General features: G+C 35.3%; 1 protein-coding gene and 1 long non-coding RNA gene across 8 annotated transcripts; one reads left to right on the forward strand and one right to left on the reverse strand.

Annotated features, from left to right (window-relative positions):
• Positions 1-447: 447 nt before the first annotated feature.
• LOC128009329 (dual specificity testis-specific protein kinase 2-like) lies at positions 448-24160 on the forward strand. Of its 7 annotated transcripts, XM_052592944.1 has the most exons (11): positions 448-617; positions 9783-9831; positions 10306-10410; positions 16967-17160; positions 17882-18003; positions 19014-19062; positions 19923-20072; positions 22397-22564; positions 22657-22740; positions 22848-22934; positions 23067-24160. In XM_052592944.1, exons 3-11 carry the CDS (start codon positions 10380-10382, stop codon positions 23166-23168), a joined length of 987 nt encoding a protein of 328 aa, XP_052448904.1. In that variant the 5' UTR covers positions 448-617; positions 9783-9831; positions 10306-10379; the 3' UTR covers positions 23169-24160. The 7 variants fall into 7 exon arrangements, with proteins under 7 accessions (XP_052448904.1, XP_052448908.1, XP_052448903.1 ...); XM_052592943.1 differs by lacking the exon at positions 448-617 and having other exon boundaries at positions 9781-9905; XM_052592948.1 differs by lacking the exons at positions 448-617; positions 10306-10410 and having other exon boundaries at positions 9778-9905.
• On the reverse strand, positions 1512-4063 carry LOC128009433 (uncharacterized). Its single transcript, XR_008181150.1, has 2 exons — positions 3794-4063; positions 1512-2757 (listed from the first exon to the last, which is right to left on the reverse strand). It is a non-coding gene; the product is annotated as an uncharacterized LOC128009433 (long non-coding RNA).
• Positions 24161-24399: the final 239 nt, after the last annotated feature.

Here is a 24399-nt window from a genome sequence, read left to right on the forward strand (position 1 = left end):
CGTAGCCACAAAGCGTGATTAAGCATAGGCGTGTTTCTGAGCCGTGGATGTCTTTCATTCGTGAACAAAACATATCGTCGATCTCTTGCTTTGAATCAATCACTGAGCAAGCCAGTGTCTACACGATTTTTTAAATGAACAAAACACCTAATAGGAACAATTATGAATGTTTAACCAATTAACAATTTCAATGAACATAAAGACTTTTAAAATCTTAAATTCGTGGTATATTATCTTATAAGGGTTGACATTTGAAGAGAAATGGATTTGATGCTTAAACTTAGTCTGTTAAAATTGTATCCACCCAAATGGCCACAACACGAATTTATTTGGTCAAAGATTCAAAAGAATCTAGTCCCTAAATCAAAATCCCCACCGGAGTAAGCAACTCACTGCTCTTGAACCACGCATGGACCTACAGGTGGGTGGGGCTGAACTTAACTATTATGACGTCATGGCATCTGGCTCCCACTACACACAGCCCATTAAACATGTATTTCTTATCTAGGATGGACCGCTTTAAACTAACGAGAAGCCGTCAGTCTGACGGAGGTCGGTTTCGTTATATGTGAGGCTGAGTGATTGGTAAATGGAGTCCTTCCAAGAAGCGATGCCACCGCCCAGCTAACACAGTTACGTTGTGACGACGTAACTGGACCAGACCATATTCGTTGCAGCGACATCCCAAATAACGTTCCAGCGACGTAACTTTGTGATTCCCATATCCGTCGTGGCGACGTTATGGTGGAACGTCGCTGGAACGCGAGGAGTACGTCCCAGCGACCAAACTGGCACGTTATGAGAACGTTACTGTAAAGTACCATATTGGTCGCAGCGACGTACCATATAACGTTCCAGTGACGTAACTTTGTGATTCCCATATCCGTCGTGGCGACGTTATAGTGGAACGTCGCTGGAACGTGATGAGTACATCCCAACGACCAAACTGTCACGTTATGAGGACGTTCCTATAAAATACCATATTGGTCTCAGCGACGTACCACATAACGTTCCAGTGACGTAACTTTGTGATTTCCATATCCGTCGTGGCGACGTTATAGTGGAACGTCGCTGGAACGTGATGAGTACATCCCAACGACCAAACTGTCACGTTATGAGGACGTTCCTATAAAATACCATATTGGTCTCAGCGACGTACCACATAACGTTCCAGTGACGTAACTTTGTGATTCCCATATCCGTCGTGGCGACGTTATAGTGGAACGTCGCTGGAACGTGATGAGTATGTCCTGACGACCAAACTGGCACGTTATGAGGACGTGACATTACAGGATCATATTGGTAATTCATATTTTCACCTCACCATTACCTTGAAATACATAAAGAACTAATACACTCAATCCATCTCTGGTGCAAAAAATAAACCTTATGAAATCTAATTGTAATCTAATTATAGGGGATTCATAGTTAATACATTAATTACATACATGCAATGCAAACAAATACAAAAACATTACATTCTAATATAAAATAGACAAAAACACGCTGCATTCATTCACAAATCAATATTTATTCAGCACTACTTTGTACAAATACGAAGCCAAAACATTTTGAACATCGCACCTGTTCTTTAAACATGCAAAATGTTACTAAGTTATGAGCACAGAAAACTAAACACATCAATTCATAGATTACACAATATAAACAATAGAACATTTTTGTCTTAAAGAAGGGGAGATGGTTAATGACGTTATTAGTGAAAATTAAAAATAATTATCAGTAAACTTATTGATACAACAATTTAGTGCAACAAAAAATACATGATTAATAGATATGAAACAATTCAGCAGATACTGCACAGAGATACTACACAAAGTAAAACTGTGAGCGTCATATATGAGGCTCCTGGTATAAATGTCTGATGGTGATGTGCTTTAATTACACAACATGCAGAAAAGAATTTAGGCTAATTCATGCGCACGATTTTCTATTTCATTCCCTCGATTTGCTAAAACGTGTACACTATTTATACATCAAGAGAACGAATTAGTAAATTGTGCATACGATTTAGCAAATCAATGAAATGTAAAAGTAATCGTGCACGTTTTAGTACATAGAGGGAACGAATTCGTAAATCATGGACATGATTTCTTTCTTTTTCTTGCATGTCATGATCAGGGCTCTGTGCTCACTATCAGAGGATAAAACTAAACAATAAAGCAATTACCAAAGAACCATAATTTTTGAGCTTCTCAGAAGAAAAACATTCATAAAGCGTAAAGATATGAAAAATGAACAATATAGAGATTTCTAGAATCTCTCCTGTATTATTTGTCCCACCCGAAAAAACTAAGTTTTTTAAGAAAATGAGCATATCGACTTTCTCAGAAGAATCTGTGATCTCTGATTACTGACTGTGGAGATGACTCTTTCAGACAGTGCTGAGGAGGCAGAGTTAGGTGCAGGACAGCTGATAGAGAAGAGGAAGAGGGTGTTTCTTACCCCAGCAGCAGAAGACAGGCTCTTCTGAGGGAAGGACAGGAGGCTTGATGCAGTGTTGTGCTGTAGAACAAGGCTTCTTCTCAGCACCTGATCTTCTTCAGGAAAGAGTTCCTCTAGTGTAGAGTCAGACACTCAGACTTCTTGCAAACTGAAATCTTTTAATAACATTTAGCATATTATTGTAGCCATGTTCATTGTTTTTATTATAACACATGGCAAGCTTATAGAAAATTGTTAAACGTGTTCTTCCTCCTCTTCTTCATCCTGGGCCTGCTGTCAACATCCTTCTCTGAGCTGAAAGGGAGGATCACCTTGTTAATGTTGCTCATGTATGTTCACAACCAGTCAAAAATCTGGAATCTTTTCTTTATGGTTTTCAAGAGAAGTCTCTTCTGCTCACCAAGGCTAGATTAATTTGATAAAAAAAAAAATTTAAATTGTAAAAAAAAAAAAAAAAAAAAAAAAAAACAGAATGAAAGAAATAACAGTTTTCATACTCTTTTTTTGAATATACTTAAACATATTTATTGAAATAATTATGAGGCAAAGCTGAATTTTTCAGTAACTTTACTCCAGTCTTCAGTGTCACATGATCTTTTTCATATACTGATATGCTGATCGGGAAACATTGCTGATTATCACAAATCAGTGCATTTACATGCATCCAATCGCATTATTGCCGCTAAGATCAAAGTGTACATCTGCTCATGACGTACATGAATGATGTAAATCACATCTGCAGTTAGCTTACTGCGGTCCTTAGTTCCACTGAACTCTATTGGTAACAAAGGAACTTTTTGAACAAAGTTGGTTTTAGGGAAGCGCACCCCATATTAGAAATGATGGGGAAGAAAACTTAGCATTTCTGGAAAGTTGAATTTTTTCTTCATTATTATTTTATAAAACACAAAGTTCAAAACATTGAAAAAAAGGTAATCTTTTGTAAAATTACAAAAGTCTTCTCTACCACTGGTCTTCAATTTTATGCAATCTTGCTATTAGCCAACCCCCCCCCAAATAAAATAAATAAATAAAATAAATAATAAATAAATATAACTGTAGTGTAGACAAAATGTTTGGGCAGCACAACTGTTTCCGACACTGATAATAATCAGAAAAATTTATTGAGCAGTAAATCATCATATTAGAATGATTTCTGAAGATCATGTGACACTGAAGACTGGAGTAATTAATGCTGAAAATATAGCTGTGCATTATAGAAATAAATTATACTATTAAAATATATTTAAAACTATGACCAGCTGTGTACATTGCCACATTTAAATGAAAACTCAACTTGTAATAATGCACACATTCTCAAAGAACTTACATTCTGGTGATTACTTCCTTCCCGCACTGCTGTCAGATCCCTTCAGTCGTTCCCAGACCTCCTTGTTTTTAATCTTTCCCTCAAATCTACAGAAACAAACATCATTTTACAGACAATTTGGATAAGTCACGAATTGCAATAGTTATATAACTATAATCACAATGCTAAATTATAAATATATATAATTATAAATATATATTGAATCGGCACACAAGTATCGGGATAGTATTGAATTGGCAGATTAGTGTTTCATCCCATCATAGTTACTACAGTCAAAACAATGAAACTCTCTTCAAGAGCGCACAATAACTGATATTTAAAACTGTTAAAAGAAAAGGCTCAAAATATTGCACACATATAATACACAACAATATCTCTTCCTTTGGTGTTTTGAACATTTCTGTGAGTAATGCTACACGCTGTGACTCTGTGTTGCTTCAAGTGCATCATTCTGCGCACTGGTTGTGTTTACGCGATGCACGCTGTATAGGAGCCATTCCCTTTCGTATTATAATACATTAGCACAATGATAGATTCTTGTTCTGTCCCATCTACCACATGTTGCTGCCTTCATTACTGTGCTATAAATTTAAAAGAAATGTATTTTAAAAGAGTAGATATTTTTTGATAACAAACAAAATATGTTTGCTGCGTGGATCAGGCGGACTTGATGAAAATGCAAATTCATTCTTTGCCAGCAGGAGATGTTTTAAAGCATAGACATAAAGTGCGAGAAATAGAGGTTTCTCCAGTAACAGCTGTAAACAAAGAAGAGCTACGCTCACACGCTGCTTTATCAGGCATATAACATGCAAGTCTTCCTTCAGAAATACAGCGATATAAAAACACCTGTGCCTCGTTTTGATATTTAAACATATAAATGTTAGGAATTATTAAACGTGCAGTACGTAACGTTACTCATGTTTATTCAACAAAGCCTTTTTGAAAATCGATCAGTTTTAAAATTGTGGCGAGTCTCCAAAAATAAATAAATGTATGGGAACACATCCCACAGCACAACCACCTGAGCCCAACTTCAGTCTACTCATCACATTGACTTCTTTAACTGCGTTTGTAGAAGGCACTGCAGCCAGACCGATATACACAACACAGACCGGAGGTTAACTTAGGTCCAGGCGCGTGCATCCGATGAAACTGTCTAATATATATATATATATATATATATATATATGTGTGTGTGTGTGTGTGTGTGTATATATATATATCAGTTTGAGACCAAAGGTTTGGACACACCTTCTCATTTAAAGAGTTTTCTTTATTTTCATGACTATGAAAATTGTAGATTCACACTGAAGGCATCAAAACTATGAATTAACAAATGTGGAATTATATACATAACAAAAAAGTGTGAAACAACTGAAAATATGTCATATTGTAGGTTCTTGAAAGTAGCCACCTTTTGCTTTGATTACTGCTTTGCACACTCTTGGCATTCTCTTGATGAGCTTCAAGAGGTAGTCACCTGAAATGTTCTTCCAACAGTCTTGAAGGAGTTCCCCGAGAGATGCTTAGCACTTGTTGGCCCTTTTGCCTTCTGTCTGCGGTCCAGCTCACCCCTAAACCATCTCGATTGGGTTCAGGTCCGGTGACTGTGGAGGCCAGGTCAATGCCTTCAGTGTGACTCTACAATTTTCATAGTCATGAAAATAAAGAAAACTCTTTGAATGAGAAGGTGTCCAAACTTTTGGTCTTTACTGTAAAATATATATTTTACAGTTATATATATATATATAATATATATATATATATATATATATATATATATATATACACACACACACACACACCCACACACACACACACACTTTTGCACATCCTGTCATACCAGTGACTGGGTGTTACTGCAATAGACTTTGCAGCATTAAGGTTACAGATTAATCGATTATTTGATTGTTAATTTAAACGACGATCGATCATGGAAATGATTGAAAATTGACATCCCTACACAGAAGTATAGAAAATTCTACATTGATTTAAAAATTTTTTTTGCAAAAAACGACACTGATATCGGATCAGAATTACTGTCTCTTCTCATAGTGACAGCCAATCACATTAGTTTTCTGGTATTGCATGCACTTGATTGGCTTGCGTCTGCGCTTGGGTATTTGCATAAGATGTTCTGACTGGAGGACGGCTGCATTGGTGCTTGAAAAGTCTTCAACTTCTATTTAGAATTCATTTCTAGAATTAATTTCACCATCCTTGACGTCACTTCATTTAAAAGTAAACGAGAGGCGTTGACGCCCCGTGTGATGGGGCGTTATATGTCTGGATACCGCTGCACAAATCTTTCAACAACGAGAAATGTAGTTCCAGCACGGCCTTACATCCAGAACAGCAGAATGGTCAGGATGACCTGAAACATATAACCAACTGAAATCAATTTAAAAGTATTTAGGCTTGCCTGAGTGATGCTGAAACAACCAGGTTTAGTTTTTCACCCAGGATAAACTGCTTCCTGTGGAACAGTCTCCATGAAGAATGATCTCTTGATCCTGGATCCTTGCTGCCATCCACGCAGAGATGATTTGGAGGATATGTGGTTGTGTCTAAAGGGTAATGAATCAATGTTACAAGAATACTGATAGCAGCACTATTGATCCTGTACCTTATGTAAATGTTTTCAGTACGGAACAAGTCAGGAACCAAATTAGTACCAGTTCTTGAACTGGTCCTATAACAGTCTGCTGCCCAGACTGTCTCTTCCCCTGATGATCAATATATGTGTTCATTTTAAAGCAATAAATAATACATTTAAATTACTAGGTGTTAACAAATATATTTCCTTATAAGGAACTCACTGAATCATGGACTCAACTGGTGGTTGTCAGGCCCTAAGAAAGTGAACAATTTGTTTACTTTTTGTGAAACGAAAGTATCAGATCAATTTGAGACTTAAACTAGCATTAAAAAGCATGCATGTGAAAAACACCATCAACACCAATAATGAACAGATGACAGAATTTACAAGCCTGCCACTTGAGGGAGAAAAGGGGAAATTATTAATCCCACATAACGTTACACTGAACTTGATTTCGGCAGCCTCGGTCTAATTAACGTTAACCTTTATATTTAACGTTATATCGGATTATATTCAAGTTCACAGCATGGATAGCATGAGCATCATCAAGCTCGAGCAGCAGGTAACGTATTCAAACAAACTAATTCAGGGTGTCCGCGGGGTTTTAAAAAGTATTAAAAAGTGATAAATCAAAATAGTCAAATTTAAGGCCATTAAAAGTGTTAAATGTGGTCTCAGAGGTATTATTTTTTTCCAAATTAGGTATTATTTTTTCCAGACTATCAGGTGTCCTATTCTGATTGAAATTCTATCTGCGTTCGCGTTAGTTCGTTTAAATATGGGCTTTAGCATATCTGGGCAGATAATCAAAGATCTTTCGTCTCCGTCTCAACGTATGTTTGATGCTGACGTCATATTCAGTGGTCGTTCGGCATCATCTCAGAACACTGCGCGCTCAACAGAAGTGGCTGGCTTCCGTTTTATTTTAGACTTGCTTCAAGGCATATCTTCAAAGACTGGACAGTCATCGTCGTCTTCATGGGCAAATGCAAGTTTTCTAATAGATTTACTGATAGCGCTGTTTCTCACACATGCAAAGAGAGAGCGAGCCTTACCATGCTGAATCGACACGCTATATGTAAACTATTCTTTGTTGTCTTCTCCTGTCAAAATAACGGAGTTCATTTAGAATTATTCATATTCATTTTCGAACAAGCAGAAGACATACCGGTTTCTCTGGTAGTGGGTGGAGCTAATGCGCAAATGGCAATTTCATTGGCTGGTGCTGATTTAGTACCGTCCCTGTTTTGATTTCAGCAAATCAGTTTGACCGAACGCTTACAACGTGATTAATATTCATGAACCCAGCAGCTCATCAATTCATAGTGCATTGTATATACATTAGTATGATAGTAGAATTAGTAGTAGTATTATCTTTTAATAATAATTAATTTGATCTATTACTATTTTGTTACAGAAACCCTCAATAACCAAAAATATCTTAAGCATCACCACCAGTCTTGAGTTCAGTTAAAATGACAAATATGCATTCATTAGGCCTAAAAGTAAATTTTTACATAAGGGCATTGTGCTAGAAATTAACTATTATTTAGTAAAATGTATGTGATACTGCTACTACTGTTGAAAAAAATTTAAAAAAAAAATTATTTTTTGAAGAAATAAATCACAATATTTCTTCCATGTTTTAATTTTAATAGCAAATCCCCTTTATTTACCAAAAATAAAATGTTTAAATTTCATAAATTAAAAGACAAATTAAATTTGGGTGAAACTTGTTTACTGTTTTTCATAATTATATAACTTGTAGAAAAACTTTAAACACAATAAGTATAAAGAATGGCATTGGTTTTATTTTTAGTGTAAAAAGTAAAAAGTAATTTTTTTTAATTAGCATATTTTTGAGTTTTGCTTTGGTACCGAAATTGGTACAGAGAACCGTGGATTTTCACGGCTATCGGTACCGAATATTGAAATTTTGGTACCGTGACAACACTAACAGGAAGGCTTATTGTTCGGTGTGTAAAAAAAACATCAATGTCAACTGGATGGGAGCTAACGCACTTCGGTCGCATATGCAATCCACTAAACATAAAAATGGATTGCGTGCTCGGAGAGAGCAGTTAATTCTACCAATCTCAGCTGTCTGCGCAGCTGCACCTCCACTACCACTGCCGCAAATTCGTGGCGCAGTTTGTGAATCCGCAACAGTTCATAGAAGATGCCCGTTTGTAATGCATCAACTTGCAATGAATGCCAGCCAGTGTGCTAGAACTATACATTCTCTCCATTGCAAATTTTATGTAGTTTGTTTTATTTTATTTACTAAGTTTTATTTACGAAGTTATTTACTCTAAATCTATTCTTTTTTGTATGTTATATATGTCAAAATCTGTGTAAATAATAGAAAGGTCGCTGATTAACACTTGCAATTCAGTGTCGTGATGGTTTTAAAAAATATTCTGAAGGTAGTAAAAAAGGTATTAAAAAGTAGTAAATTTAACTTAAGGATTGCTGTATATACCCTGCTAATTAACGTTACTACGGTTAAAAATTTAATTATTAGAAAGTTAACACTGTATAGTTTATAGTGATAAATTTCAAATAATTTAAAACAGGTAAGGTTAAATTCGATTTTAACAGTTACCGTTACCTTAGACCACCTCTGAGACTGCTTTTGAGCTAATTAACCAAACGGAGCATTTATTTATTAAATTGAAAGAGAAAACCTACAAAAATACAAAACACTACTCCTCTTTGATGGCATTTAACGTTATATCAAGTTAAAATCTATGAATAAAAGTAGATTTATAGGACTTACCTTTCCTCCGTGTCCGTCCGCTGGAAGTTGACCGTTACAAAATGACGGGCACGCGCACGTCGCGCACTTCACTCAGAAAGTGACGTGCGCTGCTAGTTTAAGGTTTAAATGTTAATTTGTCCCGTACTCTCTTTCATTAACAAACATTATCACCATTTGCTGAGTAAATTGTTTATTTTATTATTCTTAAACTGATGGCATATATATATATATATATATATATATATATATATATATATATATATATATATATATATATATATATATATATATATATATATATATAATTATTTTAACATGCTTGATTAATTTTTTTGTATATTTCCCAAATAATATGCTGTTCAAATGGTATCTAGTGCAATAATATTAAAAGTTATCTGAAGACCAGCTGACCAGCTGACTCAAAAGACATCGCTAGTTAGTCCCATTGGGGACGTTGTAGCGACGTCTTTTGAGTACGTGCCCACGACGTTTCTGGGAAGTTAGCCAAGATTAAAAAAAAATGGAACTTTACCACGACGTCCTCACAACGTTGCCATAAAGTAATGTCGCGCTGACCAAATGACGACTAACTGGCGACGTCCTCACAACGTTCTGTGTTTGCTGGGCGGCTTGTCTCCGACCAGAACTTGTTTGGGTGTTTGTAGCATAGAACAGGTTTGTAGTCAATTATATTTGATCGCTGAACAAATCAGTCAGCAGCGGAGGTGAAGAAAGCGATTGAGTAAGCTGTGAGTAAGCGATTTTTTTTTTTGCTAGGTTTTTATGCATCTTAATTATGTTCTAATACTTTTGTTTGTTACTCTGAAGTAATTGTAAATTACACGTGCGAATTTAATGTTTAAAAAAAATCTGCTTACTAACCGCATCTTGCTCTATCCATCCACCCACTCGCCCACTCGTCATTTTCATGTTCTCATACGATTTTTACTGACAGTGTGCTGTGACAGTTTTGTGCTACAGATATAAACTATTTCAGAGCGCTCTCTCTCTCCTCCCAGCGTGCATGCCATTTTTTTTTACACTTTATCGGTTCAGTGTGCTGTCTTTAAGTGTTTGCAAATTGTGTTACAGCTCAGTGTTTGTGTCTCTGTTCATGGTTGTTTCTATGTGTGTCCTTTTCCCTCATAGCATCTGTCATATAGGCTCATCCCAGCTTATCTGTGTTGTGAGCTCAGGCAGACCGCCCCTTCACCCACCTCAAGATGCACATGAATAACGTATTAAACCAGTGCAGTAAGTAGCAATGCTTAGTAATTAATCAATGTTTTGCGATTACGTGAAACAGCTAGTTTTCCATAAAGGCATGCTGCTATACACCTGCATGTGTAATGAAGAACATGTTTTCTGTGTTGATATTAGATTGAATAAGGGATGTCTGGCTCATTAGAGAGGTTTTAGACCTTTTAGACTCAGTATGGCTTGGAATAAGTTAGTGGGTTCACACTGAGCATGTCATGTAGAGAATCATGAAGAATGGATGTTCATAGATCATCTATCGTGATTTGCTCTTGATCTTGTGGATCTTGTGGTCAAGGTTCTCATTACCTATTTAGCGTTTTGATGTTGTCTCAGGAAAGGTCTTAAATAATGGAAAATGTAAGTAGTTTTTAGTTTGTCCCATACAGAGTCCATAGTTAAATATGATTATCGTTTCTGGTATTCTGTTCTCTTTCCTCTTGATGGATATTAGTCCACAATTTATTGTCCATGAGTGTGTATGTCGTTCAGTCTGTTCCCTCGTGTTGACGTAGTTGAAAAACCCCCTGCCCTTTGGTGTGAGACCGGAAAACATAGCTTTCCTCCCTCCATCTCCTTCCAAAAGACACGGCCCAGTCCTGTCTCTCTTATATAAAACAGCACAGGACTTTCTAAAAATAATAGCCTCAAAAGTACTTCCTTTTTCCACATGTACTGTCTTATTTGTCTTTATACTATTTCACAAGTGCATCATACTGTAGATGTTGATGCTTGTTGAGCACAGACTTGTGAAACACAAAAATGTAGTGTCATTAGTCAGATATAAGGGTGGATATAAAAAGAAAAAGTTGAGATGATTTCAGGAAGTGCCTGATGTTTGTTGATCAAACTTTGAGATGTGCTTGGAGTTCAGTTGCATGCATGGCATAAGAAATATCTGATTAGTGACTGATTCCTTCTGATAAAATAAAAGCGGTGTTCGATTACAAACCGGATATGCAGTGGTTGATTTTAAAATGCAACAGCAGCCATTACACATATATTCTTGTTCAAATATCTTTCTTTTTTTTTTTTTTTTAAACAAAATGATACTTTTATTTAGCATGGGTGCATTAAATTGCGACAGATAAAGACCTTTACTTTTGAACTTTCTATTTATCAAAAAATCTTGAAAAAAAAAATGGTTTCCTCAAAAATATTTTTAATGTGTTCAACATTAAAAATACTAAAAAAATAACAATTAATGATTTTAATTTCCCAAGCACCAGATCAGCATATGATAATGATTTCTAACAGATCATGTGACGCTGGAGTAATGAATGCTGAAAATACAGCTTTCATCATAGTAATAAATTCCATTTTAAAATATATTTCAATAGAAAACAGGTGTTTTAAATTGTAATATTTCCAAATATTATTGTTTTTGATCAAATAAATGTAGACTTAATGAGCATAAGAGCCTTAAAAAAAAACTCCAAACTGTTGAACAATAGTGTATATATATCATATAACAGTACTGTTCAATATACAGGATCTAATTTTAAGGATTCAGAATATCTGATACATAGATAAACATTTCACTGGATCATGCTTATACCGTCACTGTTTGCAGTTAAAGCATATTAAGCAGCAAATCATTGTGACAAAGCAGTCTCTGCAGAGTCATTGTTAGAAAACCTGATTTATCCTGCTGTTCCTTTGATCGATTTTTCCCAGACAGGTAGTCTCCAGTCTTAACAAACTCATTACAACTACTCATCACAGCTAAATTACTTAAGAAAATTGAGTTTGTGCATGCACGCATGTGAATTTGACCAGTTCAAAATGTAAAGACGAGCAAGAGATTGAAAAGAGAAAGACTTCAGCAAGACATTTTAATGTGTGGTATGCCACTGTTGCTGAATGTTGTTCTGTGTGGAGAAGGAGAGTGGGAGAGAATGTGAGGGGGAGATCTCTGGTGCCATGCCAAAGCTCTCTCTCTAACAGATCCAGTTCGGAGCAGACTACAGCTTCTACCCCTGCAGTTCACACTTATCCCAGCAGCCACATGAGAAACCATGTGCGGAGAGAGAGAGAGATAACTTGTTAGGATGTGGATAAAAACAATGCAAAAAAACAACAACAAATGCATGTTGTGCGTAGATGCTCATAGTGTGGTGGTGTGAATTTCATGACTTGAACATGTTCTGGCCTCATTCTATCACCGTTTCATTGTTTGTTCTTTTGTATTAAATAAAATAAAAATGTTAGAAAAAAACTTTAATTGAAAATAAGAAGTGTCTTAGCAACAAAATAGAAAGTTCTGTCATGAAACTCTAGATGGCGCAGGCTGATGGGTCGCTAATGCAAACTGATGACATTCACAGCATAATCAGTGAGTCACATCAACTATGAGTGTTTACCTGATGCAAAGAACAGATCTGTGACCCTTGCAGAGGAGAGTCATTAGGCTAATAAATAATGTGAATTAACTCAATGCATTCACTTGCTGCATTATCATGCATTTTAGATAAAAACAATTCTCATATTTGTGCTTATACAAGATCTGAAGCAGCGGTTTTGTAGTTAATTTACTAGAAAGAAAATAAGTGAATTTTATTTGGTGGTTTAAAGTGTCATGAATATATATATATATATATATTATTGCATATTGAAGTAATATGCAATAATAATAAAATGCAATATTATTTTTATTATTATTAATTAATAATTAATACTTAATATATTAATATATTTATACTAAGTATTAAGTATTAATATATTAATACTTTTATTATTATTATTTTGTATTTTATTTTTTTATTAAAAATGATCTATAGTATTTTAGTGTAATATATATTTTCTACTTAACTTATTAGTTCTGCATACCGATGCCAGGCTTCCTGTAAAAGTTGAGGGTTGGTTTCCTCTTGTGTACGTGTGAAGTCGGCTTGTAGCCTCATGATGGCATCCTCTGACGTGTTGCGCACTGTGTAACTTAAAAAGTCACTGTCTCCTTTTGACCTGCATATTTGACAAACCCTCAGTCTTCTCTACAGTGCCAGATGTCCGCTGCCACAGGTAGATGTTTCCTCTGAGAGTAAGTGGGAGGTCCCATTGCATTGGTGATTTTTAACACTGCAGTGTTAACTTGTGGTTTTGTCTAAAACTAAATCAGCTTGCATGCTTGATATCTAGTTGAGACGTCAGCTCTGATGGCCAGCATGGTTTTTTCTTCTTGTAAATCAGCATGTTGTAGGATTGTGCATAATTTTGCACCTTGGTGCAATAACCAGAACATGCCAAAGTTCTGTTTTTATTATTTAGTATTATTGTTTTTCAAAATGTATCATGTACTTAAGCTTCAATGGAGGTCAAATGTTGTTCTGAAAGTTATTACTCTACTCTGTAAGCATGCTCGAATACATTTTTGACTTTTGGAGGTTCCTTGTGTTATATTTTATTTATCGTTCTAGATATAAATACAGAAAACACTAGATGAAAAAGACTGAGTGAAACAGAGTCCTGTCAGGATTGCATTCTAAGCATTTTTGCTTTTTAGTGAGGTTTTAAAACTGAAAGGGCTCAGATTGTGCGTCTGCTGCTGGAAACACAAAGATGTGTGTGCATGTGTCCACTCTACCCATGATGAATACTGTTAGATGTTTCCCAATTCAGTGAAAGCGGGTTGTGTAAGGGTGCCACTCTGTGCTGTTCCCTGTTAGCATCTTTGGCCAGTGATGATAGTCCCAATTGACTTCAATGCCCTGCTTTATTCTGTGTCTCCCAAACATGAAAAAACTGATGCATTAAGTTGCAAACTAGGGTCTAGACTCCAGAATCTACGTAGACAAAGTGTAAACTGACAGTAGATTGTGGATTATTGGATATTACACAGTGATGACACATCACATAAAGTTAAAAGATTACTGTTTTAGTAGAGTTATGCTCTATGGTCTATTTTTTTCTGCTCTATTTTTTTCTTTTTCAGAGGCTGAATTTGTGAAGTTTTTCAACTTACTGCTCAGCCTCACAAGAAAACCACAGTATTGTTTGACAGTGTTTATAAAATGTTGCAAATATCCTGTGTGAATTTAGATTTCAGACACCACCGTATACACAAGTACACTGCTGTTCAAATGATTGTGGTTGGTAAGATTTTAAAATGTTTTCGAAAGACGTCTCCTGTGCTCATCAAGGCTTTATTTATTTGATCAAAATACAGTAAAAACCAAAAAGACAGTAATACTGTGAAATATATTCAAAATAACAGTTTTTTTTTTATATTTAAAATGGCATGAATTCATTCTAATACCTTATGCTGTTTTGGTGTTCAGGAAACATCTTATTATTATCAGTTTTGTTTCTTAATATTTTTGGTGAAATTTACTATACAGTATTTTTTCAGGATTCTTTGATGAATAGAGAGTTCAAAAAAAGGGCATTTAGAAAAATGTTTACATGAAACATTATAAATGTCTTTACCTTTGATCAATTTATTGCTGTCTTGGTAAATAAATGCATTAATGTCTTTAAAACCCCACACATTTAAACTGTACTACTAGTGTATATTAGGGATGTAACAATTCAATAAACTCATGATGCAATGCGCTACACAATACTGACTTCACAATATGATTTTCTCACAATTAGTTTTTTTAACAAAAGGAGATTTAAGATAAAGTATAAATGAAAAGTTGTCCTTTTATTATTTCTCAAACAAAATGATTCACATTTCTTTGTGAAATTGAAATATGTCACATAACTAAACTAAACTGAAAATGTAAAACAAATTAAATAAATAATACTTAATAATACTTAGTAAATAAAATAAATCTCTTCATATAAACAAAATATTTGCCTGTGCTCTTTTCATTTAAAATTAGAGAAAAACACTGCATTTTAATCATGATTCACGCAAAGATGCAGCAAGAGCATTTTTTGATTTAAATTGGATTGCATACTGTAATTTTGAAATCTGAAGCAAAAACATAATAGGCTGACTTTAGCTGTGTGAAACTAAATATAGTACATAGAAACATCTGAATGAAACAAAACCAGCAGATGCTGAATGAAAACACAAATGCATTCTGACAGTAGGTGGCGCTTATGGAGCAGCAGCAATGTAGTGTTTCCTTGGTTGCCACTGTAAACAAAGCAGATAAACATTATTCAATATGCATTTTACAGAGGCAAGATGAAAAGAAAATGCCATCTAAACTTTTCTGAAGACCGTTTCCCTCAGAGACACATTCATATAAAACTTCAACCCCAAGAGTATTGAAAGTGAAAGTGAAACTTCCCTGGCGATTCGGTAACATCTCAACCGACTTGTCATCACATATTTTAAATAAATTTGTAACTGGTTTCATTCGTAGTATATTCAGAATCAGAAAGAGCTTTACTGCCAGGTATGTTTACACATATGAGGAATTTATTATAGGGACAGAAGCTTCCACAGCACAAACAGAATGACAGTGAAAGACACATAGAATAAGTAATAGGAAATGGCAATATTCAACTAATTTTTTAAGATAAACTATATGCAAAATACACAAAAGATGGAATTTGCATGTACAGGTGTGTTATGTAAAAATAAATGTTCTTTTGAAAAAGAACATATAAATAATAAGTACAGTATAGTGTGTTAAATAAATAAATTTATAAATACTGTTGGGTTTTACATGTTTATTGCCAAGTTAACTGTTCATGAGATGGATTGTCTGAGGGAAGAAACTGTTCTTATGCCTGGCCGTATGGTGCTCAGTGCTCTGTAGTTCTGGCCAGACAGCAACACTTCAAAGAGGAAGTGGCCTGGGTGTGAGACCAGCTGTTTTACTCACTCTGGATGAGTGCAGTTCTTTGAGAGTTAGGAGGGTTGTACCAGTGAACCAGAAGTGCAGATGGATTCAGTGACTGCAGAGTAGAATTGTATCAGCAGCTCCTGTGGAAAATTGAACTTCCTCAGCTGATGAAGTAAGTACAAGCCTCTGCTGTGTCTCAGTCTATGTGAAACTCCCACTTCAGGTCCTGAGAGATGGTGGTACCCGGGAACCTTAATAACTCCACTGTTGGTACAGTGCTGCTCATGATGTTGAGTGAGGGGAGTGTGGAGTCATCTACAAACTTCTGGAGCTTGACAGAGGGGTCTTATGCAGTGCAGTTGTTGGTGTAGAGGAAGAAGAGCAGTGGGGAGAGAACGCAACCCTGGGGGGCACCAGTGCTGATCATATGGATGCTGGATGAGAACTTTCCTAGCCTCACTAGCTGTTGCTGATCCACTGACACATGGAGGTGGTCACAAATGATTATTGCGTTGTTCAAAAGCCATGCTACCGACTGCATCAGGCTGTTAAAATGAAAATTATTATTGTGAGCTTCGCTTCATATAAACACTGCTTCCTTCGGAAACCAGCTACTAATGTTTAAAGTTTTGTGCTTGATCAATATTTTATAATTGATTTTACAAATAATTTGATTTAAATGATTATTAAAGTGTGTTTCTGTCATTGCTGTAACTTTTTAACATCATATTCTAACTCCGAATTGTTTAAAACACTTCTTGTGGAAAGCTTTGGTGTTTTTCTCAACTCTTTGTTTGTTCGGTTCTCAGTGGAGATCTCTAAGATGTGTGAGGTGGACGTATCGTCTGAGTCCACCAGCCCGACGCTGTATAGAGAGTCTTCTGATACATACTGCCATGTGGACCGCTGGCAGAGGCTACGCACAGCCGTCCGCAAGCTAGAATTCTGGGAGAACTTCACACATGAGCTGATCGGCAGTGGTTTCTTCTCAAAAGTTTACAAGGTAACACTCAACATATCTTGAATCTGATGACTTGAATCTGTAAGTAATAATATTTATTCTAAATATGCATTTAATAATATATGTACAGTAAGTGCTAAGAGATTTTGACAGATTTTTCCTCCTTGTTGCTTTAACACATTGGCTGTTGGAAAATGTTCTCACAACAAATAAAGCAGTCTAAAATGTTGACTTCATGTGAATATTGATTTATTTTGTTACTTTCACAATAAAATATTTTATTAAATAATATTTTTGCTTAATTATATCAAAAAAAGTTTTATAGTAAAATCTATCATATAGAAAAAATGAAGCAGTGTGACAAATTCAGTCTAAATGGAAAAGGATTTTTCATCACCTATTGTTCTGTAGAAGGTCTCCCGGTGTGTGTGAGTGAGTGATGTCTTAATGGCACTCATACAGTGCAGTATTGTAGTCCTACTAATTGGGACATATTTTAGAGCTAAGCCCAGATTGAGGTGGCCCTTGTGCCACATTACACTACACCCATTAATGTGCTCCTGGGGAGTCCCTGTTGTGTAAATTACATAACTGATGATTGCAGCTCAACCATTCCAGCAGTCTGTCCCTTCCTGTGTATCAACATGGAAGGTTTTTTTTATTTGACTGTACTTTAGAGAGAGAAAGGAATGTTTTAATATCACTTTAGGATTCATTGCCTTCTTCTCTAATTGTTTTTTCATTTTATTGGATTTATTTTCAGGTAACCCACAATACCACACTGAAGGTTATGGTAGTAAAGATCTATAAGAATGATGTTGATCAGGACAGCATTGTACGAGAAATCAGCCTTCTGCAGAAACTCTCACACCCCAACATAGTGAGGTAACCCGCTATGTTAACTCATTTAAATTATTTTATGTTTTTATTTATTACACATTCCATTCTCATGAAGGCTTATACGTATACTCTCTTTACACTACCAGTCAAAAGTGTGGACACATCAGACTGAATCTGTTCAAAACCTTTTAACCAAAAGCATTGTATTTTTTTACATTTTTTTTTTAATGTTTGCAATTAGTTTCAGTTTCTCTGCAAAACTTGTTGTTGTTGTTCATTGATATTAGTGAATTTGATCACAGAATTGTCTGATAGTGTTTAAAATGTATCCCAGAATGCACCTCATGAAGCTGGTTATCTAGACAAATATAGGCTACTATGAAGATGATACAATATGAGATATTTTTTATTTTTGGTCATTTCCAAACTTCCATTTGTGTTATTTCAGAGGTTTTTTGCCCTTACTAGTATTCAAAACCAGTTAAACAGTAATAATGAAGAAAGAGTAGTATGTGTTTCCAAATGCTTGTAGAGATGTACATACTGGATTTTGATGGATCGTGACAAGACTGCTACAGGTTACAAGTCACACTTAGCCTTTTCCAGCACAGAGCTCTTATACTGCTGTTAATCTTGCACTATGACGTGTGTTTGTCTAAGCAATCAAATACAAAACTGAATGTGCAGTGTTTATTTATCACAACTTTCCAGTTACTGCCAGCAGTCATCACCCCATTACAGATGATTCCCATGTTAACCCATGAACAGAACTACTGAATGTGACAGATACTACCCGAGGTCACCATTGACACAGTGACCTATAACGTTTACCCATATCCACTGCTTCACTCATTCATGGTTCTCTAATGTTATTAGTTATGTTAGTTTTAAAAAAATAGTTAAACAATTAAAAGCCTGAACATCATCTGAACATCTTATTTTTCTGTAACCAACAATTATTTTGTTCAATTGTGTATTTGACAAATGATGGGCTTTGGACTGTATTTAGGCAGATTTAGGGAATGGATCATAACCTCCCACATCTCGTTTTCCAGGTATCTGGGTATTTGTGTCAAAGAGGACAAGTTGTACCCAATTCTGGAGGTGAGATCTCCCCTTTTCTCAACCTCAAAATCAAGTTGTTGTTTGTTTTCTGCAATTTGAGTTTATTATATGCATTAGATTATATTGTACAATTAGATTTTTTTTTTTAAATAACATGTGACGCTTTGAAACTGTACAATTTGATGGGCTCAACAATAAGGATTTTTTTCTGCTTTCCTTTTAAGATTTTGTATACTGCATGTTCATGTAGTTACATAATACAACAGTATATATATATATATATATATATATATATATATATATATATATATATATATATATATATATATATATATATATATATATATATATATATATATATTAATTCGACTACCTAAAATCATTTGGAGAAATGAATTTGAATAAATTTAAAAAACAGCTGTTTCATCTGCCAAAGAGTGAACAATAAGCTTATACCAGTGTTATGTTGTTTTTATTTATTAATTTTTTTGTAACACTTTACAATAGGTTTTCATTAGTTAACTACATTAGTTAAAGAACTGACCATAAATAATAATTCTACAGCATTTATTAATATTAGTGAATGTTAATTTCAGCATTTGCTAATTCATTATTAAAATCAAACGCTAGCATTAGTTAATGCATTGTGAACTAACATGAACAATTAGATTTTCAGTAACATTAACAAAGATTAATAAAAACCTTCTTATATAATGCTCATTGTATCTTATCTAATGCATCTATAATGTTAACAAATGGGTCCATATTGTAAAGTGTTCTTATTTCATTTCATTTGCCCCAGAGAGATCCTTATTGCTAAGCTCTGCACCTAACAATAACAATAAAAGTGAAAGTGTATGTTTGTTTCTTTCTCTCATGGACTGTGTTTGTCTGGACAGTATGTTAGTGGAGGATGTTTAGAGGAGCTGTTGGCCAGGAAAGATGTGCCTCTATGCTGGAGGGAGAAAGTAGACCTGGCGTCAGACATCACCAGAGGAATGATTTACCTCCACTACAAGAACATCTACCACAGAGATCTGAACTCTAAGGTACAGTAGGACTCTCAGTCCCACTCGTCTTTTGTGACCAACTGAGAAACGCTTTAGAAGTGCAGTGTGAAATGGTTTATATACAGTTCCTCTGAGCAATCATCAGATATTAGACAATGGTTGCCTAGTCTTATGTAGAACTCTCCCCTGAGAAATACAGACATAGATGCTTGCGTGAGTGTGTCATTGGTTGCCAGGATTCACACAAGTGCTCATCACACCTGGGGTGAGGAGCGAGGCAACAAGGCCAGTCCATTGTGATGGTAATAAACTCCTCCCACTCTGTCTTTCTCAGTCTGTCACTTATTAAATACATACACACTCTCTCCCCAACCCGTCCTATCTCATTTGAAAATGTGAAATGCACAAACAATGTATAGGCCCGTAGATCCTATACCCCTTTTAATTTTTAGTCTCTGTGCCACTGCTTGTTTGTCAGCCATTCAGATATGAACAATGAGCAAACAAAAATGCCAGCCACACGATTTACACAACCATGACGTCAAGCACATCAGTTAATGGGACCATAGATTGGTTTCCACTGTGCTGCAAGTTAGCATTTAACAAAGAAGTTGGTATGAATGTGGGAAGTTGTGTCAGAAAATAGAAGCTATCAAAGTTTATTGTTTTAAGTACTAATATTTGGAACATTAATTTAGAGGCAGTTAAAGGGTTCATATACTGAAGAGTCACAGAACTACACGATATAACATCTCCTACAGTATGATTAAAGCATTTAATGTAATGTTTAATGTTTATCTCTGTATGTCTAAAATCTGTAAAAAATATAAATATTTTTTTATATAATTATATATATATATACACACACACATAATTTCACATAACTTCATTATGGTTTGTCAGCAGTTATTTTAATAATTGAATTAAGAAAAAATAATAACATTTCAATAAAAGTATAAATTGTTATATTATCTGTTTGAATAGTCATTTTGGTATATTAGGTTAAACTTAATGAAATTGAGACTTGGCATGTAGCTGGAGTTAAAAAAATTTTTATTTTTCTTTATTTGAGGTCATTTTCATATTATATTTATATATATAAATAATTGCTAGAAATACATTATTCAAATTATTATAATTTTATTAATAGAATTCCCCAATGACTTTATTTTCTCCCATCATATGGAATCGAACAACCTCAATGTTTTTTTTTTTGTTTGTTTTTTTTTACCCACCCATTAGCTGCACAGCCAGAGGGTGTTGCAACACTTGGCATATGCATATCCTATAATTATAGGTCAGCTTTTTGGATGGAGGCTTAGCTGAGGTTTTTAATTCAATCCAGATTGAACTCTATTTACTGTTGTATCCATCAGCACTTTTTGCTCCAAGAGTCCCACTGGTCTTATGTAACATCTCTGTTGTACCTGGATTCCCCATACTCCGGTCAGCCTCGATGACTCCTCATCTGACTTTCTTCTAAAATAACAGACCATTTGTATTACGCCCTCAATAATTTTTCTTTAAACTGAATTGTAATACTAAACTGCATGTTCCTAGCGTGACATGTCATCACTAGGGACCATTCAACCTGAAAGCGATGTATAACATTGCATACTGGTACCCCTGGGTTGACAGAGATGGAGGAGAGGAACTGTAGGCGGTTCAGACCCTTTTGGCGAGGTACAGGGTCAGCTGAATAATTCATTAAACGGAGATGGAGCTTTCATTTGAGCCTGGGAGTTCTGCTTCAGCCACCAGGCACATTACTCTCAGAAGGCTACAGATAATGAACCACAAAAAAGGCAGTCAAATATCTTATTTTTGCTTGTATGTAACATTTGTCTTTATCTGCATTGCATTTAGATGCCATTAAGCTTATTTTCCAGTTTACCTTCACACAAAAACTCCACAAACAAGCCAGTGAGCACAGCTTCAAACTTTAGTGGTTTGCTTATTTAGAAACTTCAATGTAATTGTCTTCCGTATGGAGATGTTATTTGGTACTAGACAATGAATTCAAATTTCGAAAAGGCTTTGTAAGAGTTTTTGTGGGCGATTGTATTAACTTTGTTAGTATATGCCTCCCCCTTTTGGTAGAAACGAAAAACACATTCACGAGATGCTTGTGTGAAAATGTTACATTTAATGTTGTTTTAATGTCTATATCTGATATATTTAAATAAATTATGACCTCGTTATTTAAAAAGTTGACAAGACTGGAGTAATGGCTGTAATAATATTTCACAAGATTACTGTTTTTACTCTTTTTGACCAAATTATACTGAGACTTAACTAATAGTAATAGTGCACAGAAACTAAAATACTTATTTTGCATCTAAACCTGTTTGTGTCTCCTAAAGAACTGTCTAATAAGGGTGACAGCGAGAGGCAGAGAAGCTCTGGTCACTGATTTTGGTTTGGCTCGAGAGGTGGTTGAACTTCCTGCAAAGGACCGAAAGCTTTCACTTGTGGGCTCTGCTTTCTGGATGGCCCCTGAGATGCTGCGCGGGGAGCCATACGACCGCAAGGTAACGACTCTACGCCATTGTGCTCTTATGAACGCGATGTTCTAAAGCATTTTCTAGTTCTCACCTACTGATTTTGCTTTATGTAACGCTAGGTGGATGTGTTCTCTTTTGGAATTGTTTTGTGTGAAATTCTGGCTAGGGTCCCAGCAGACCCAGAAATCCTTCCAAGAACACAGGTGAATATAAATAGAATGATTGACGCTTTTGAAAATATAACATGCGGTATCAGAATCAAATGATTATATACTGTCCCTGTATGCGTTTATGGTTGTGGGTGTTGCAGGACTATGGTCTGGACGTGTCAGCATTCAGGAAAATGGTCAGTGGGTGTCCTCAGCGTCTTTTGGAGCTGGCAGCCAGCTGCTGTCTGGTAAGTGACCTTGTTACCTTTTGGGATATGAAATGGACACACATTTCCTCTTTCAGTTCTGCCTAAAAATGAACAAACCCTTTGGAAAGGGAAGTAACATGTTACCATTGACTTTTGTTGTTTCTTGTACAGATAGAGGCTTTCCGAAGACCCTCTTTCACAGAGTTACAAGACGAGCTGGGTGAAATCGCTGAGACTTTGGTGTGTCTTCACAATGATCTCACCACAGGCTGATCTGCGGCACACCCTCTGGTATCCCATCAGCCCTGCAAGTGGGGCAGTGTCTGGGAAACAACCAAATAATATTTTTGTAGATTTCAGTATATCGATACTTGATTAAATTTAATTGTACAAGAGAAAGCCATTTATTTTGGTACCAACTGCCCAAATAAAAAAGTGAATTTGTATTGCTGACTTAGAAAAGTGATATATTTGTAAACTGAAGAGTACTTTGAGTACTTCTTCATTTGAAAACAACTGATGCATAAACAAATACTCACTTGTGGTTTGGTCTCCACTCTGAGCTGAAGACTCGGCAGCTACTAGTGTTTGTGAAACCTTATCATTTTTCTCTTTAACATCAAAACAAAACAAAGATTTCATGTTTTAACACTTTTAGTTTACTTGTTTGCCATGTGTTGTGAATTTCGATACTCACACATGTCTCAGAAGTGTGAGCTGGCACCGGTCCGACTCCAGTAAAGTGACAACTAACTATTTCTCTGGACACATTATGGTATTAATGGCTGAATAAGACATTTGAGATTAAATATTTCCAAGACCATCCAGCTGTAGTATTATTTACAAATTTGGTGACGAACACTCAGTAATCTTTAAATATTTCTAACCAATTTCAAATTCATAACTTGGCACTGTTGATATCTATGTGTTCATTTTTTTTCTTGGTAATTGTGTTTTTAATAAGTACTGCTTAGCTGTTATTTAAATTTTTAATCATCGTATTTTCGAAGCCTGTGAATTGCCTTCTGAACGTCATTCAAGTTAACTTTAACAAAATCTCTATTCTGTGCCTCAAAGCAGAAGCTCGAGAATCTTGTGGCGAGAAGTGTCACGCTAAACTCATGTTTCTGAAAAAGGCCGGATGTCTGTAAACCTTTCTGTGGTTTGTAGTGTTTTTGTAATACTGTACATGATATAAAAAGCAGGAAGGAAGCAAATGTGAGTGTTGTGTATTATTTTTTTCAAATAAAGCCATTGAAAATCTACTAGTCTTGTCTTATAAATATAGTTCTTTGCACAGGAAGTGTACTATTAGCATCGGGATTTTATAAAAACAAAAAAAAAAACTACTGAAAAATGACTGTAAAAACCTTTTGAAAAAAGTTGGACTGTCCTTTTCTCTGCTTGATAGAAGTTGATGATGTATGGTAAGAAACATTTGGGTCACTATCATACAGTATATTTTACAATGCGCTTTACTTTCATGTCTGGTTACTTGGCAACT

This window comes from Carassius gibelio, chromosome A5 (assembly GCF_023724105.1).
Source record: "Carassius gibelio isolate Cgi1373 ecotype wild population from Czech Republic chromosome A5, carGib1.2-hapl.c, whole genome shotgun sequence".
Taxonomy (NCBI): domain Eukaryota; kingdom Metazoa; phylum Chordata; class Actinopteri; order Cypriniformes; family Cyprinidae; genus Carassius; species Carassius gibelio.